The sequence below is a fragment of the Rhinopithecus bieti genome, unplaced genomic scaffold, assembly GCF_001698545.2.
Source record: "Rhinopithecus bieti isolate Rb0 unplaced genomic scaffold, ASM169854v2 scaffold_35856, whole genome shotgun sequence".
Taxonomy (NCBI): Eukaryota; Metazoa; Chordata; class Mammalia; order Primates; family Cercopithecidae; genus Rhinopithecus; species Rhinopithecus bieti.
Window position 1 is genome coordinate 2,196,422 of NW_016815820.1, and position 17,407 is coordinate 2,213,828.

Consider the following 17,407-nt stretch of genomic DNA (forward strand, 5'->3'; position numbering starts at 1 on the left):
ATCAGCAACTGGCCTCAGGTCCCTGGAGCTTGGTGGCCTGTCACCACACTCACACTGTCTGTTTGCTGTCACACCGTGGCATGGACTCTGAGTTCAATCCCTGGCATTCTGGAACAGGTCTAGAGCAAGTCTGATGCCAGGGCAGCCTTTGTTCTGGTAGACAGTGGGATGGCCCCAGGACCCTCCTGCCCTCTCTGATGCCTGAATGTCTGCTTTCAGGCTCCTAACAAGTTCACTCCACGGAGACTTCCTCCGCTGCCCAGGACCTGGTGATGCCTTCCCTTCTCTGATCCTCTGACCCCGGCTGCCTGATTCTGTGATTAGACTGAACTGAACCAGGCTGCAAACCTCCTCAAGGCAAGGACCCTAGATTGTTCACATTTTTTGAGTCTACGAGATAGAACCCAATACAAATGTAGGGATGACAGTGATGCCAGAGCCAATGCTTCTGACTGTGACAGAATCTCCACCAAACAACTATCAAGGACCAGGCAGCTGTTCTTTTGACTGAGGACACCAACAAATGTAGTCTTCTGTGTGAGATCAGATGAGATGATGTGAGATACTGTCCATGTAAATGATTCATAAAAGGCAGAGCATTGTACAAATCATTGCTATTAATACAGTCTCCACTGCCCTGGTCAGTGACTGGTTCATTTCTAATGACCCTTCACCTTTGATTGGTACTTCCAGTAACTGAGCCATTTCCCTTTGCCCTACCCACCAGCTGGTTTGCTACAATGTTCACCTATCAGGAGTCCAGTTTTTGGTGGCCTGCTATAGATACCATAACCAGCCAGTCTAGTGTTTCTCCTATGCCCTCACACCTTTATGTGGCACATTGGAGATGGTTCTTGAAGTAGTGGAGAGCCAGCTTGAACTGGACCTGGGCGAGGGTGTTGGACCGGTATGTACTGTAGGTCTTCTCTAGGGCAGCCAGCTCTGAGTCCACCACTGGAGACCGAGACTGGTGACCTATAATCACTTCTGGGCATGACCCCACGAGTAGGGTCCCTAGCCCATCAATGAAGAATTCTGCAAAGAGAGGGAGAGCAGAAGGAAGTGGGAGCTGTGGTCAGAAAAATGGGTACTATTCCAGGTCTGAGGGGGGAAGAGTCCCAGGGAGAGGACACAGTTCATACACTGGAGAGTGTGAACTGTGAAGCCCCACGTGAAGCCACACCCTTAACTCTAGGAGCCTGTCCCTGCTGATGAGCTGGAAGGAAATAAATAAGCTCATTTCTCAGGCAGAGATCTGGGCACAGAGGCAGAGAGGCACAGATTGGCTTTCAAACTGGACAGAACTGTGGACTCCAGGGCTGATGGAGTAAGAGGGAAAGAGAGAGCAGTTAACAGGACAGGATTTCTGGAAAAATAGAATATGAAGCAGCATGGGAAAGGAGGAAGACAGAGCTGTAGGGAAAGGAAGGGAAAGGAAAAGAAGGGCAGCCTACAGGATACACAGAAGTCAAAGAGACGTGGGGAGGGAGGTCAGAGAGATCAAGAGCTTCCTAGTCTGGGGAGAAAGGGGAAAAGGACGTACTGCTGCTGGGCAGGCGACCACTATCAGCCAGCTGGGTACAGCCCTTGGAAAGAACAAACTTTTGTAGCTAATTCCCAGCCCAGCTCCCTTCCTCACTCTTTCAGCCTTCCCACCTGAGTGAGCCACTCGTTGCAGGCGGGGATCAAAGCCAACTCTTTGGAGTCGCTCCGTGTGGGCCAGGAAGAAGTTGACCACGCCACTGGTCACCACACAGTTGGGGAAGCCATCCAGGGGTTGGAAAAATCCCGTCCTCTTGTGAAGGCAGGCCCCGTTCTCACTCTGTTCCAGCAACAACTTAAACTGGAACACATTTCCCAGCACACTGCCGCCTACCTAACCAGCAGGCAGAGAAACCCATGTTAGAGAGTACAGATCAATATTCATCCTGCCTCTTCCTGGAAGCCTTGCTGGATTGCACCTCAGTTATAACAAGAATTGTTATTTCTCTATCTATCCTTCAAATTATCCCTCAGGGACTGCCTTTTTGCTCTTGTGGCCACGACTTTCACTATACTACTGTTGGGTCCCTGGGCTCTTTTATTTCCTGCGTACCCCAGAAAATCTCCTTGGCATGAGTAGCCCTTACCCAAGACCAAAGAAAGTTATCTTTCCAGAAGAAGGTAACTCACTCCCTTCCACTGGGAGAGGAGTACTGCAGTACGGGTAAGAGGCAGCCTGTGTGCACTGGTCCATTTGCAGAATTTCCACTTGTTAGATTTCTTGCAGGGAGCTGTTTGTCTCGAGCTGTCTTCCTACTATTTTCTGCTCCTGGCTTACCTCTTTGAACTGCCTATCCATGCACTCATGGAAGAGACATGCATTTTCATGTTTGAGCCTGAGCACAACAGATGAGCAAGTACATCTATCTCTGAAAGAATCATAATCCTCTAAGGGGGACGTGGTAAAGTCTGCTCATTGTCCCCCATCACCTGTTCTTTCCTTCTTCCTTTTAGTAAATGACCCTTCTGAGTTTTACGACATAGTCAACTAGTCAGCTAAAGACTGCATTTCCGGTAGCTAAACAATGGGTACACATGGGCATAGAGAGTGGAATAATAGACACTGGGGAATACAAAAGGTAGGAGGTTAAGAGTGGTCGAGGGTTAGGCCGGGCATGGTGGCTCATGCCAGTAATCCCAGCACTTTGGGAGGCTGAGGTGGGTGGATCTCCTGAGGTCAGCAGTTCGAGAGCAGCCTGGCCAATATGGTGAGACCCTGTCTCTACTAAAAATACAAAAATCAGCCAGGCACGGTGGCATGTGCCTATGGTCCCAGCTACTCGGGAGGCTGAGGTGGGAGAATCACTTGAACCCAGGAGATAGAGGCTGCAGTGAGCCAAGATCGTGCCACTGCACTCCAGCCTGGGTGACAGAGCGAGACTCTATCTCAAAAAAAAAAGAAAAAGAAAAAAAAAAGAAGACTGGGTGAGGGTTGAAAAATTACCTGTTGGGTACAATGTTCGCTATGCGGGTAATGGGTACACTAAAAGCCCAGACTTCAGCACTACGAAAGACATGTGTATAAGCTATCTGCACCTGGGCCCCCCTAATCTATAAAAATAAAAAACAAAAGCCCATTTATTATTGAAGGAAAAAAAGACTGCATTTCCCGACCTCCCTTGCAGCAAGGTTTCACTGTGTGACCAAGTTCTGGCTGAAGGGATATGATTTAGAACTGATGCGAGAAACGTTTACATCACATCCTTAAAAGAAACCTGGTCTCCCTTCACTTCCTCTTCCCGTCTTCCTCCTGGCCATGCAGCCGGGGACCAAAGGATCGAGGAGCAACAAGAAAAGGAAGCTGATCCAGGATGATCCTGGAGCCAGCTCAGCTGCCAGTGTGGTTGTTACATGAGCTGGAACATCTTCTCTCTTAAGTTATTGTGATCTGGTCTCTAAGAGTTGCCAAGAGATGTCTTTGCTGATCTAGGTGTTTTGTGGATTGTCCACTTGCAGTAGAGTTAACTGTGGTCACGACACCACTTACCTTCTCATCCATGCCCCTTTTTCTTTTCTACGGTGAATTTGCTTTTGATGTTTTTATTCTTTTCTTTTCTTTTTTTGAGACAGGTATCACTCTGTCGTCCAGGCTAGAGCGCAGTGACACAATCTCAGCTCACTGCATCCTCGCCCTCCTGGGCTCAGGTGATCCTACCACCTCAGCTCCTGAGTAGCTTGGACTACAGATGCACACCACCACCCCTGGCTAATTTTTTTTATTTCTTTGTACAGATGAGGTTTTGCCATGTTGCCCAAGCTGGTCTTGAACTCCTGGGCTCAAGTGATCACCCTGCTTCAGCCTCCCAAAGGGCTGGGGCTACAGGTGTGAGACACCATGCCTAGGCTGTTTTTATTATTTTCTTCTTATTCTTTATAAAAATGCCATTAGCGCCATGTGTGCTTTTAAAGCTTTGTACCATTTATACGGTTTTTACTGTTGTGTGACAGAACCAGAGGGCTGCTGTCTTTAATCTCATACTAGTCAATGGAGGAAGTTAGAAATTCTGCATAAACACACCAATAAAGGAAAACAATTGCAAATTAGGGAGGGGGTGTAATTTACTCAAAGAAAAGTCAGTGTGGAGGCATGAGCTGGTGCAGCACTCTCCACCTGGGTTGCACTGGCCTATTCACCTCCTGTGCCAGCCCCTCTCCCTCCCCTCCCTCCCCTTCCTCTTCTCATGTATTTCTTCCCACTCTCGTCTCCCTCCTTCTCCATCTCTACAGATTGTGGCTGGGTGAAACTGGCAACTGTCCCTTACCACATCCAGTTCCGTTTTCTCCAGGACATCCACCAGCACCTCAATCTTGGTCTCCTTGTTGAAGAGAAAATCATCGTCCACCCACAGAACGTATTTGGTGGTGACCTGAGATATGGCCAGGTTCCTACCAGCAAACCAACCCTATAGATGAAATGAGGTTAAAGGAGTGGTTGCCCATATTACATATTAGAATCACCTGTGGGGGCTTTCTAACTTCCCAACGGCCAGGCTGCATGCACTGCAGACAAATTCCGTTAGAATTGGTGCGAGCGAATCCAATGTAAAGCCAAGGCTGAGAACCACAGGGTTGAAGGAAGTCCATGTCTCAGAGAAAGTCTGGAAGGGACAGTGACTATGTGGATCAAAGACTGAGACAAAGAAAGGCTAGAAAGTCTCTCTTTGGCTCTATGGCCTATATGAATTGGCTGAAGTCCCTTTTCGCATGACAGTTTCTATGGCTCTCCTTTTGTCTCCTGTAAGATGTCAAGTTTGAGGGATGTCTGGTATGTATAATATTCATTTCCTCCTTTGTCCTTGGAGGAAGGAAGGGGTAGAGAGAGGGAGGAAGAAAATGAGAGAGGGAGAGAGTAGCAAGGACAGAGAGAGGTGGGGATAGAGAGAGGCAGGGTGTGAAGAAGAGAGGGATAGAGAAAGAGAGAGTGAGGAGGAAGAGAGAGAGGTGGGGGGAGAGAGGGAGGGTGGGAAGAAGAAAGGGAAAGAGAAAGAGAGAGCAGGGAGGCAGAGAGAGAGGCAGGGGAAGAGAGGGAGGGTGGGAATAAGAGAGGAAGAGAGAAAGAGCGGGGAGGCACAGAGAGAGGCGGATGGAGAGAGGGAGGGTGGGAAGAAGAGAGGGAGAAGGAGAGAGAAAGAGAGAGTGGGGAGGGAGAGTCAAGGAGAAAGAGGGAGAGAGAGAAAGAGGAGAGAGAGGCCAAGACCCTAGCTTTGGTAGAATCATGGAGATGAGAGATTTCTCTACATGTCAGGAATCTTTGGGATGTCAGAGACCTCAAGTCACTTATAAAGACCCCAATCAATTTCCACATCAGAAATGAGGAAAGATGGGAGCAGAGTACAATGGCTCATGCCTGTAATGCCAGCACTTTGGGAAGCCTAGGTGGAAGGATCACTTGAGCCCAGGAGTTCGAGACCAACCTGGCCAATACAGTGAGATCCCATCTCTACAAAAAATTTTAAAAATTAGCCTGGCATCATGGTGCATGCCTGTAGTCCCAGCTACTAGGGAGGCAGAGGTGAGAAAATCACTTGAAACTTTAAGGTTGAGGCTGCCATGATCACCATGATTGCACCACTGCACTCCAGCCTAGGTGGCAGAGCAAGACTCCATCTCAAAAAAATGAAAAATAAAAAAATGGAAATGAGAGACTGGATGCAGTGGCTCACATCTGTAATCCCAGCACTTTGGGAAACCAAGACAGGCGGATCACCTAAGGTCAGGAGTTTGAGACCAGCCTGCCTAACATGGTGAAACCCCGTCTCTACTAAAAATACAAAAAAAAAAGCCGAGTGTGGTGGTGCACGCTCGTAGTCCCACCTACTAGGGAGGCTGAGGCAGGAGAATCACTTGAATTCAGGAGGTGGAGGTTGCAGTGAGCTGAGATCATGCTATTGCACTCCAGCCTGAGCAACAGAGCAAGACTCCATCTCAAAAATAAAAATAAAAAAATAAAAAAGGAAAGAAAAAAAAATGAGGAAAGGTGGAATAACTACCTCATGAATGCGGAAAAGTGAAGCTGACCAATTTCTCTTTGAATCAGCAAGGGGACTCAGAGGACAGCCCTCACTCACTCCTACTCCTGGACCCTCCTTTCTTGGGAAGACCCTTGAGGAAGCGGCCCCATCCAGGGTAGAACCTGACGCTGGGGCCCTCTTGTCCTGGAATGCAGGTGCCCCCAATCTGAGAGGGACATACCTTCCCAAAGGGCATAGTGTAATACTCCACATGGTTGTCTTTAATTTCCAGGGGCTTCTTGCTGTCATCAGCCACTATCACGGTCAAGTCTGGGTAATACTCTCGAATACTCCGGAGCATGATCATGAGCTTGTGGGGGCGGAGGAAAGTCTTGGTGGCAATGGTAACCAGGTTTCTGAGCTTCCTCTCTGGGCAGAAAACAGTGGGTGTCAGAGCTCTGTCCTGTAGGAAGCTTCACTGTCTTTTCCTGCTTTGATCCGATGGCTTATTTCTGCCATAACCTGTCAGTGTCTGTGGGTCCCATGCCTCTTGTACCCAGGAGGTGCTTAATAAGAGTTTGTTAGTTGCATTAGAAAATAAAGACATTTACGGCCGGGCGCGGTGGCTCAAGCCTGTAATCCCAGCACTTTGGGAGGCCGAGACGGGCGGATCACGAGGTCAGGAGATCGAGACCATCCTGGCTAACACTGTGAAACCCCATCTCTACTAAAAAATACAAAAAACTAGCCGGGCAAGGTGGCGGGCGCCTGTAGTCCCAGCTACTCGGGAGGCTGAGGCAGGAGAATGGCGTGAACCCGGGAGGCGGAGCTTGCAGTGAGCTGAGATCCGGCCACTGCACTCCAGCCCCGGTGACAGAGTGAGACTCCGTCTCAAAAAAAAAAAAAGAAAAGAAAAGAAAGACATTTACAACATACCCAATTTGTTGCACTTCCTGGTTCTGTTGGCTCCACTATGTCATTTCCCAACTGTCTGAATGCTTCATTTTACACCTCCTGCCTGTTAGCACTTCCCTTGTGTTCTGCTATTTATTTATTTATTTATTTTATTTATTTTTTGCGGGGGGGGGGATGGAGTTTTGCTTCTGTTGCCCAGGCTGGAATGCAATGGTGCAATCTCGGCTCACTGCAAACTCCGCCTCCCAGGTTCAAGTGATTCTTCTGCCTCAGCCTCCCAAGTAGCCAGGATTATAGGCATGTGCCAGCACACCTGGCTAATTTTGTATTTTTAGTAGAGATGGGGTTTCACTATGTTGGCCAGGATGGTCTCAACTCCTGGTCTCCTGGTCTCAAACTCCTGACCTCAGGTGATCTGCCTGCCTCGGCCTCCTAAAGTGCTGGGATTACAGGCATGAACCACTGCTCCTGGTCTTTGTCTTAATATTAGGAGTTGAAATGCACAGAGCTTTGCCCATCTAAGGGTTCAATATGGAGGGTCATGGAGCCCAGGAAGAGGAGAAAACATCTACAAATCTTGAGACTTGCTTCTACCATCATCTGCAACTCCTAGAGAAAAGCTTACCTGATCTCTAGCCTCAGGAAGACATGGTTAGAAATAGGTTTACTTGGAGACTGCAAGACCTGGACCGAATTGTCTATCTTAGGGCATGTGATGTATAACAGACAGGAGAGCGGACAGCTTTCCTACGGAAAAGACCCCATGATGTCACAACTGGAGCTGCAGGTGTGTTTGGGATTCAGCCACTAAACAGAGAACTGGCATCTGACCGTGCAGTTCCCATGTCTGCAAGGCATGGGGCCAGCTGGAGTTAACGCATGCTGGAAGCCACAACCCTACCTGTTTGTGGGTGAGTACACAGAGCCACTTTCCCAGAATGACAAAAATCAGAAGTCGTTTGGACAGCAGTTGTTCCAGAACCCTCCCCCTGTGCCACCCTCTTGCCGCTTTTTTTAAGATAGGTTCTGGCTCTGTCACCCAGACTGGAGTGCAGTGGCGTGATCTCAGCTCACTGCAAACTCCACCTCCCAGGTTCAAGCGATTCTCCTGCTTCAGCCTCCCAAGTGGCAGGGAATAGAGACATGTACCACCATGCCCGATGTTGGATTTTTTGGATTTTTAGGATTTTTAGTAGAGATGGCTTTTCACCATGTTGGCCAGGCTGATCCTGAACTCCTGACCTTAAGTGATCTGCTCACCTTGGCCTCCCAAAATGCTGGGATTACTGGTGTGAACCACCGCGCCCCGCCCATTCTGGTTTTTGTCATTGCAAACAGTGCTGCAATAAATAACCTCAAACAAATGTCGTTTCACACAGATATTAATATCTGTAGGATAATGTATAGAAATGGAATTGCCAGCCTAAAGGATATTTAAACATTTAAACACATTTAAAATGTTGATAGGTATTGCCAAATTGCCTCCAGAGACTGCCAATTTGCATTCCTAACAGCAACCGATATGCTGTTTTTCCAGCCCTGTCCAAAACCTTTTTGATGTGAAAGTAGTTTTCATATGCACTTTTCTCAGTGTGAGAGTGGGCATATATCTTAATGGCTAAAAGTGTTGCTGAATTTAATTTTTTCTGAACTGCGCATTTTCCCATTATTGGGTGTTCTTTTCTTATTGATTCATAGATACTTTTTTTTTTTTTTTTTTTTGAGACAGGGTCTCACTCTGTCCCCCAGGCTGGAGTGCAGTGGCGTGATCTCAGCTCACTGCAAGCTCCGCCTCCCAGGTTCACGCTATTCTCCTGCTTCAGTCTCCCGAGTAGCTGGGACTACAGGCACCTGCCAACACGCCTGGCTAATTTTTTGTATTTTTAGTAGACACGGGGTTTCACCGTGTTAGCCAGGTGGTCTCAATCTCCTGACCTCGTGATCTGCCAGTCTCGGCCTCCAAAAGTGTTGGGATTACAGGCGTGAGCCACCGCGCCCGGCCCATAGATGCCCTTAAGTAAAATTAGACCTTTGTCTTTAGCGTGAATTAAAGATTTTTTCCCCAATTTATCCTTTGTTATTTGACTTTACTTATTAAAATTTGCTAATTTTAATATATAAAATTTTATGTATTTTATATTTTTAATTTTTTCTTTATGGCCTCTGAGTTTTGTGTCATGCCTTATACCCTAAGATTGCTTTTAAACTACATTTTTTTTTTTTTTTGAGATGGAGTCTTGCCCTGTCGCCCAGGCTAGAATGCAATGGCAGGATCTCAGCTCCCTGCAACCTCTGCCTCCAGGGTTCAAATGATTCTCCTGCCTTAGCACCCCCAATAGCTGGGATTACAGGCACACGCCACCACACCTGGCTAGCTTTTAAACTACAAGTTTTTTTTCTAGTACTTTAAAATGTATTTAGATATCTGATCAATTGGAATTTATCTTGGTATGAACTGTGGCATAGATTCAAGTTTTGCTTCTAATTTAAAAGTTATTTTTCAATTGTTAATTTTTTTGAGACAGGGTCTTGTGCTGTTGCACAGGCTGGAGTATAGTGGTGATCGTGGCTCACTGCAGCTTCGACTTCCCAGGCTCAAGCCACCCTCCCATCTCTGCCTCCTGAGTAGCTGAAATTAGAGGTGTGAGCTGGATTACAGGTGCCATAACACTTGGATTCAACTTTTTATCTTTCATATAGCTACACCATTATCTCACATAATTTTTTGAAAAGCCCATTTTTAATTTGTTCATTTGCCCTCCTTTAATTTGACAAGCTGTCTCTCTCTCTCTCTCTTTTTTTCGAGACAGAGTCTTTGCCTAGGTCTATTGCCTAGGCTGGAGTGAAGTTGCATAATCTCAGCTCACTGAAACCTCCACCTCCTGGGTTCAAGAGATTCTCCTGCCTCAGCCTCCTGAGTAGCTGGGATTACAGGCGCCCGCTGCCACGCGCGGCTAATTTGTGTATTTTTAGTAGAGGTGGGGTTTCACCATATGCTAGGCTGGTCTTGAACTCCTGACCTCAGGTGATCCGCCCACCTAGGCCTTCCAAAGTGTTGAGATTACAGATGTGAGCCACCGTGCCCGGCCAGACAAGTTGTCTTTATCACACAGTGAAATTCCAACATGTACTGGGTTTATATCTGGATTTCCAATTTGATTCAGTACCACTCCTTTTATTATTATTACTTATTAAAATGTTATAATTCTTTGGCTTTTCTTTCCCAAAACTAGCACACAACCACAAAATAAGTTAAATATCATTGAGCAATTTTAGGGGATTGTGTCCTAGAAGTTTTTTCCTCCAAACGAAGCTTGTCAGGGAGCATATCAGAGCTGTCATTTTGATCAATTATCCTCCATCTCAGAGGTGATCCCCTCTGAATTTCACCAATAGCTTCACAGGGTGCCACCATGGAGCCCCAAGGACAAGGACCTTACCTGGTCCAGGGTCGTATAGCTTGGGTATGACAGGATGGCGGATGGTCACTGGAAACTTGGCCACTGAGGACCGGGACTCCAGACTCACTGGAGGGAGAAATAAGGTCATGGCACAGGCAGTATCATGTCTGGATCAAACTCCATGCCACCCCGGGAAGCCACCATGACAGGCGAGTGCAGGTTTGGTGGGGAGAGTCCTGGCTGGGATGAGATTAAGGACCCCATAGAGTATCTGACATTCAGGCTTCCGCCTTGCTGTGTCCCTGGGGCAATGTGCTCAATGACTCCTAAGTTCACATTTCTTCCCCTGTGAGGATGTGGTAGGGTGGAGTGGGCTTGAAACCAGAGGGTCTGGGCTAAGTTTGACTTTACCATTTCCTATCTGACTTTTTTCTCTGTCTGCAAAACCAAGATAACAATACCCACCCTATTTTGCCTCACAGGGTAATCTTGTGAAGAGGAATGTTTGAAAATCTGAAGGTGGGGAGAATTAACTCTTTAGCTAGTGGCCATGAATATCATCTGTAACCGTGTTACATTTTTTTCTGTTGGTGTCCTGGGAATGCATCCTGTGTATCTGGTCAAAAGAGAAAAGGGTGCTTTTAACTCATACAGAAGGAAACTCAGGCTGCCCTGAGAGTGGCAGGGATTGTTCTCCCTAGAACTTTTTGGTGGGAGGGAAGGAGGGGAGAGACAAAGCCACTGCCCTTGGAATGGGAAATTCTCCCAGTTCTTTCCTATTAGTGCCCAAGACAAGATGCTGAGGCACAGGCTGGCTCCCTCCTCTACTACAGTGGAAATCTTCAGCTCTGAGAGCAGCAGAGGACCGGGAGCAGAACTGGATGGTTCTCACCATGTGCAACGCGCACAGCATGATTTGTTCTCTCCTCGAGTGGCTCTATGGGGTCAATGGCAATGTGAGAATAGTACTGGGTACTGTAATTATGAAGTTATGTGTCTGGGGTTAGAAAGAGGAAAGAAGGCAGGAATCTTAAAAGCAGGCAGGCAGGCAGGCTGGGTGCAGTAGTTCATGCCTGTAATGCCAGCACTTTGGGAGGCCGAGGCAGGTAGATCATGAGGTCAGGAATTCAAGACCAGCCTGGCCAAGATGGTGAAACCCTGTCTCTATTCAAAATACAAAAAATTAGCCAGGTGTGGTGGCAGGTGCCTGTAATCCCAGCTACTTGGGAGGTTGAGGCAGGAGAATCGCTTGAACCTGGGAGGTGGAGGTTGCAGTGAGCAGAGATCACAACACTGCACTCCAGCCTGGGTGGCAGAGTGAGACTCTGTCTCAAACAAACAAACAAAAAACACACAAAAACAGGCAGGCTTCCTGAAGGAAGATGACTTTGAGAGGGCCCAGAGGGATCTTCTGGATCCCTAAGCATTTTGCACCCCAAGGACAGGCTCTCACCTATGTCTACCTTCTGGTGCTGGTACCCCGTGCTGGTGTATGTCACGTGCTGAAGGATGAACTTCAACAGCTTCCGGTCACTGGTAGAAATGGTAAGCTGCTTCTGGCCTCTGCCCTGCACCACACTGTCTGGGACATCAGCAAGGGTGTTCAGTGTCCCCAGAGAAGCTGTCAGGGTGACCTAGGGTGGGTGAGGTAGAATGATGCTCAATGCAGAGATTGGAAAATATCTCTCTGGAAAGGTACACACATACCCAGGCCGGGAGCCAGGGCAGAGCACATAAGGGTGAGGGGAGAAGCACCAGGGTGCCCTTGACAGTGTAGGGCTGGCTCTGCAGGGAGTCACTGTGCTAGCGCCCCCACCCCCAAACCTCCAAGTCCTAGGGCCCCAAGGATGAAAGGACCCATTTCTGGAAACATTCCCATCTCTCAGCTTGCAGGGTTCCATTCTTCGTGACAAAAAAGACCCACGGCCTTTTTTGACCTCTCTTTGACAACTCCTCCTCCTCTCTCTCTCTCCAAATGGAGTTTTTCAGAACATGATCTTGATTCTTTTTTTTTTTTTTTTTTTTTTTTTTTTTTTTTTTGAGATGGAGTCTTTCTCCGTCACCCAGGCTGGAGTGCAGTGGCACAATCTCAGCTCACTGCAACCTCCGCCTCCCAGGTTCAAGCAATTCTCCTGCCCCAGCCTCCCGAGTAGCTGGGGTTACAGGCATGAGCCACCACACCTGGCTAATTTGTTTTTGTATTTTTAGTAGAGACGGGCTTTGGCCATGTTTGCCAGGCTGGTCTCAAACTCCAATCCTAGACTTTTTTCCCTTCTCACTCCACACCTTCCTGCTAGATTACATCTGTTCCCATGGCTTTAAAACCCATTCTTTTGTAGATGGGGTCACATTGTAGTAGGTCTCAGGTCACCCTTCTGAGATCGAACTGCTGGAACATTTCACAAGCAACTCAAACCTTCAAAATGGAACTACTGATTTTCCTCTGTAAACCCATTTCCTCCCACCCTCACCTCCGTTCCCTCTGCCTTGCGGATGGCGCCTCCATCCACTCAGCTATTCCAGGCCCCAAGGGAAGTCCTCCTTGCTTTGCCCTTTACTCCACACAGACAGCCCATCCGGCGGCAAGTCCTCTCAGCTCTGCCTCCAAAATGCAACTAGAACTGGCTTACTCCTCTCCACCTCATTGCTACCCCCATAGCCACTCTCTTCTCTTGTCTTCTGTGAGTCATCACAGTTATCTATTAAAGGAAATTGGACAGTGTCACTCCCAACACTGTTGACACTAGTCAGTCAACAGACACTTTCTAAAAACCGAGTTACAAGCCGGGTGCGGGGGCTCACACCTGTAATCCCAGCACTTCGGGAGGCTGAGGCGGATGGATCACCTGAGGTCAGGAGTTCAAGACCTGCCTGGCCAACATGGTGAAACCCCGTCTCTACTAAAAATACAAAAATAAGCCAGGCATGCTGGCAGGCGCCTGTAATCCCAGCTACTTGGGAGGCTGAGGCAGGAGAATCGCTTAAACCTGTGAGGCAGAGGTTGCAGTGAGCCGAGATTGTGCCGTTGCACTCCAGCCTGGGAGACAAGAGTGAGACTTCGTCTCAAAAATAAATAAATAAATAAATAAATAAATAAATAAATAAATAAATACCAAGTTATAGGCACTGGGAAAACAGCAGTAAATGCCTTCATGAAGCTTATATTCCAGTGTGGAAGAGAGATAGTAAGCATGGAACTACACGCAGCAGGGAATTCAGGTCCAGAGCAGGACTACGAGGAAGACAATATAGCCAGGCATGATGGCTCACGCCTGTAATCCCAGTGCTTTGGGAGACCGAGGTGGGAGGATCATTTGAGCGTAGGAGTTCAAAACCAGCCTGGGCAACATGGCGAGACCACATCTCTACTAAAAATAAAAAATAAGTAACCAGGGGCCAGGCACGGTGGCTCATGCCTGTAATCCCAGCCCTTTGGGAGGTCAAGATGGATCACTTGAGGTCAGGAGTTCGAGACCAGCCTGGCCAACATGGTGAAACCCTGTCTCTACTAAAAATACAAAAAATTAGCTGGGTGTGGTGGTGCACACCTGTAGTCCCAGCTACTTGGGAGGCTGAGGCAGGAGAATCAATTGAACTCAGGAGGTGGAGGTTGCAGTGAGCAGAGATCACACCACTGCACTCTAGGCTGGGTGACAGAGGGAGACTCTGTCTTAAAAAAAAAAAAAAAATTAACCAGCTTTGTTGGTGCGTGCCTGTAGTCCCAGCTACTCACAGGCTGATGTGGGAGGATTGCCTGAGCCCAGGAGGTCAAGTCTGCAGTGAGTCATGATTGTGCCACCGCACTCCAGCCTGGGTGACAGAGTGAGACCCTGTCTCAAAAAAAGAAGACAACATAGAGAAACAAGAACCCAACGGTGACGGGTGGCAGAGGCCTTGCCTATCTGCTCCCTTATCACCCATTCCAACCTCTGACTAACATGTAAAGGTGGGAAAACTAAAACCACACTTCCCAGACTCCTCTTGGTTAGGGTTCTGGACGCGATTTGCATCCACTGACCAGATATAACACCATAAGACCTTAATGTGGAGCTGCGTAAAGTGGGGAAAGGAAGGCAGGGCACAAGCACCGTCTGTCCTGCCAACCTTAACCCTGACAAGAGGCCACTCAGTGCCGGAGCCCATGGCTGTCGTGGCCACTTCCTCTCACACCAGAAGCAGGAGCAGCCAATGGATCCCATTCTTCAGTGTGGTCTGAGAAATCCTCCCTGGAACTCCAGCCACTCCCAAGGCTAGAAGTCACGTTTTCTACACACCCTTCCTTCCCCTCCCTCCTTGGGCTCATGTCTGACCTTAAATCTGGACAGGGGCTCCATCAAAGGCTGAGAGCAGCCACAGTTGAGGGAATGAGGACAGAACACCAAGTGCAAAGAGGGGCTGGGAGGAGGACTCACCTCATAGATGGGGACTCACCTCATAGATGGGAGCATCGGGTCCTTCAAACTGGAGACCTGGAGGACACAGGCAAAAGGAAAGAAAGCGGCTCATGAGAGACACCGCAGCTCCCCGCTGCTCTTGCCAACCTCGTGGACTCCTGCACATCCTTGAGGGCTCCTTCAAGTGTCACTTCCCACCCAGAGTGTTTGCTGACATGTGCTCCTCTCCCCAGGCCTCTGTTAGGTGTTGTTTCATGGTCTTTCTCAAACCCCAACGGTTCTAAAACCTCTGGTGCCCATCCTCAGCTTTGGAGGCTGTGAATTAATTCCGTTCCTTCTGGGAATCTGTGTTACTGAAAGGGAGGAACTGGTGGATGAATAATGAATCATCTTGTATAAGGCACCTGGAGTAGCCAAACCCATAGAGACAGAAAGCAGAATGGTGGTTGCCAGGGGTGGGGGAGAGGGACAGTGGGGAATTCAGTTAAGAAGAGAGTTTCGGTTGGGGATGATGGAAAAGTTCTGGTGGTGACTGATGGTTGCACAACAACATGAATATACTTCGTGTCACTGAAGTATACACTTTAAAATGGTTAAAATTGTTAATTTTATGTTTATATGTTATGTATTGTAAATAATGTTAATATATTATATATGTTTATATATAGTAATGTAATATGTTTCTATATAAAATACATATACTTCTATATAACATATACATTTTATATATGCTATATATGTTTCTATATAAAATAGATATACTTCTATATAACATATATACATATATATTATTACTCTATTATGATAGTATATTTTTTTTTTTTTTTAAGACAGGAGTCTTCACCTGTTCACCCAGGCTGAAGTGCAGTCTGTAATCTCTGCCTCCCGAGTTCAAGTGATTCTCCTGCCTCAGCCTCCCAAGTAGCTGGGACTACAGGTGTGAGCCACCACACTCGACTAATTTTTGTATTTTTAGTAGAGATGGGGTTTCACCGTGTTGGCCAGGCTGGTCTCAAACTCCTGACCTCAAGTGATCCACCAGCCTCAGCCTCCCAAAGTGCTGGGATTACAGGCATGAGCCACTGTGCCCAGCTCGTTATATATATTTTACCACAGTAAGAAATGAATCATCCAAAATGAAAAACAATTTTTAAGATGGCTATTCAAGAACACTAGTGCTTGACTCCAAATGCATTTACTTTAGAATCTATCTCTGTTCTCATAGTAGGACTAATTCAAATTTGAATTCAAATACATCCTCTCTATGTGGCCTTGATAACTTACTAAACTCTCACCTCTGCTTCCCTGTCCCTTTGTCCCCTGTCTGGGACCCTGCCCTTCCTTCTGTGTGGGACGTGCCATCTGTTGATGTCCTGCATCGGCCTCTGTCTCGGGCACTCATTCTCATCTCACCTGTTTGAGGTGTGGTTTGTGAATTTCAGATATCTGTCATGCTCCTCAGTGCTGGACCTGGAGAGAGCTAGGCTGGGTCCATGAAGTATGTCAGATCCCCAGGTGTCACCACGCCCAGACCTTACTTGGAGGTCTTTTCTGGAGCTTGCGGGTTTCGGGGGGCTATTTGCCTCAAGATGCCAAGAGCCCACAAGCAGAAGAAGACTTCACTGGACAGACCCACAGAATCCAACATCTCTGCACTGGGAGGGGACATCTGTGCCTGCAGGCTCATTCTTCTGGTCCCTCTGATAATATTCCACTTTACTCTGATGAGGGATGTGATGCTGAACTAGAGGGGTGTGTAAAAATCCATCTTGGAGGGCAGTTTTAACCAACAGAAATATTCTTTTCACAATGCACTCCCGGCCAGGCTTGGTGGCTCATGCCTGTAATCCCGGCACTTTGGGAGGCCGAGGTGAGCAGATCACCTGAGGTCAGGAATTCGAGACCAGCCTGGTCAACATGGTGAAAACCCATCTCTACTAAAAATACAAAAAAATTAGCCAGGCATGGTGGCGGACGCCTGTGATCTCAGCTACTTGGGAGGCTGAGGCAGGAGGATCATTTGAACCCGGGTGGTGGAGGTTGCAGTGACCCGAGATCATGCTACTGCACTGTAGCCTGAGAGATGGAGCAAGACTCCATCAAAAAAAAAAAAAAAAAAAAATCACATCAAGCTTCTTGCCTTGTGCTGAGTACACAGCAGGTACCAATGAATGCCTGCTCCATACTTTTGTTTTTATTTATTTATTTATTTATTTATTTTTGAGACAGTGTCTTACTTTGTCACCCAGGCTGAAGTGCAGCAGCACAATCTCTGCTCACTGCAGCCTCAACCTCCCAAGTTCAAGCAAGCCTTCTGCTTCAACCCCACAAGTAGCTGGGACTTCAGGTACCCACCGCCACACCCAGCTAATTTTTCTATTTTTTATAGAGATGGGGTTTTGCCATATTGCCCAGGCTGGTCTCGAACTCCTGAGCTCAAGCAGCCCACCCACCTCAGCCTCCCAAAGTGCTAGGATTATAGGCAGGCACGAGCCACAGCACCTGGCCCCTTTTTTGTTGTTGTTTTAAGAGACAGCGGGATCTCGCTCTGTCACCCAGGCTGGAGTGTACTGGCAAGATGATAGCTTACTGCAGCCTTGAACTCCTGCCTTGGCCTCCCAAAGTGCTGGGATTACAGGCATGAGCCACTCCACCCCACCTCTCCCTCCTTTTGCCTAAGAAGAGTGAGAATGTTGTCTAGGGC

At 47.7% G+C, this 17,407-nt stretch overlaps 1 protein-coding gene across 1 annotated transcript in view; it reads right to left on the minus strand.

Moving 5' to 3' along the window:
- Positions 1 to 571: 571 nt before the first annotated feature.
- Positions 572 to 17,407, minus strand: part of B4GALNT2 (beta-1,4-N-acetyl-galactosaminyltransferase 2 (SID blood group)) — a 34,511-nt gene continuing 17,675 nt past the window's right edge. Inside the window, exons 5-11 of the mRNA XM_017853873.1 lie at positions 14,741 to 14,778; positions 11,763 to 11,943; positions 10,349 to 10,435; positions 6,235 to 6,422; positions 4,305 to 4,445; positions 1,657 to 1,876; positions 572 to 1,035 (exon numbers count right to left, since the gene is read on the minus strand). Coding sequence (XP_017709362.1) covers positions 830 to 1,035; positions 1,657 to 1,876; positions 4,305 to 4,445; positions 6,235 to 6,422; positions 10,349 to 10,435; positions 11,763 to 11,943; positions 14,741 to 14,778 — 1,061 coding nt within the window. The 3' untranslated portion in view covers positions 572 to 829. The remainder of the gene's footprint in view (positions 1,036 to 1,656; positions 1,877 to 4,304; positions 4,446 to 6,234; positions 6,423 to 10,348; positions 10,436 to 11,762; positions 11,944 to 14,740; positions 14,779 to 17,407) is intronic.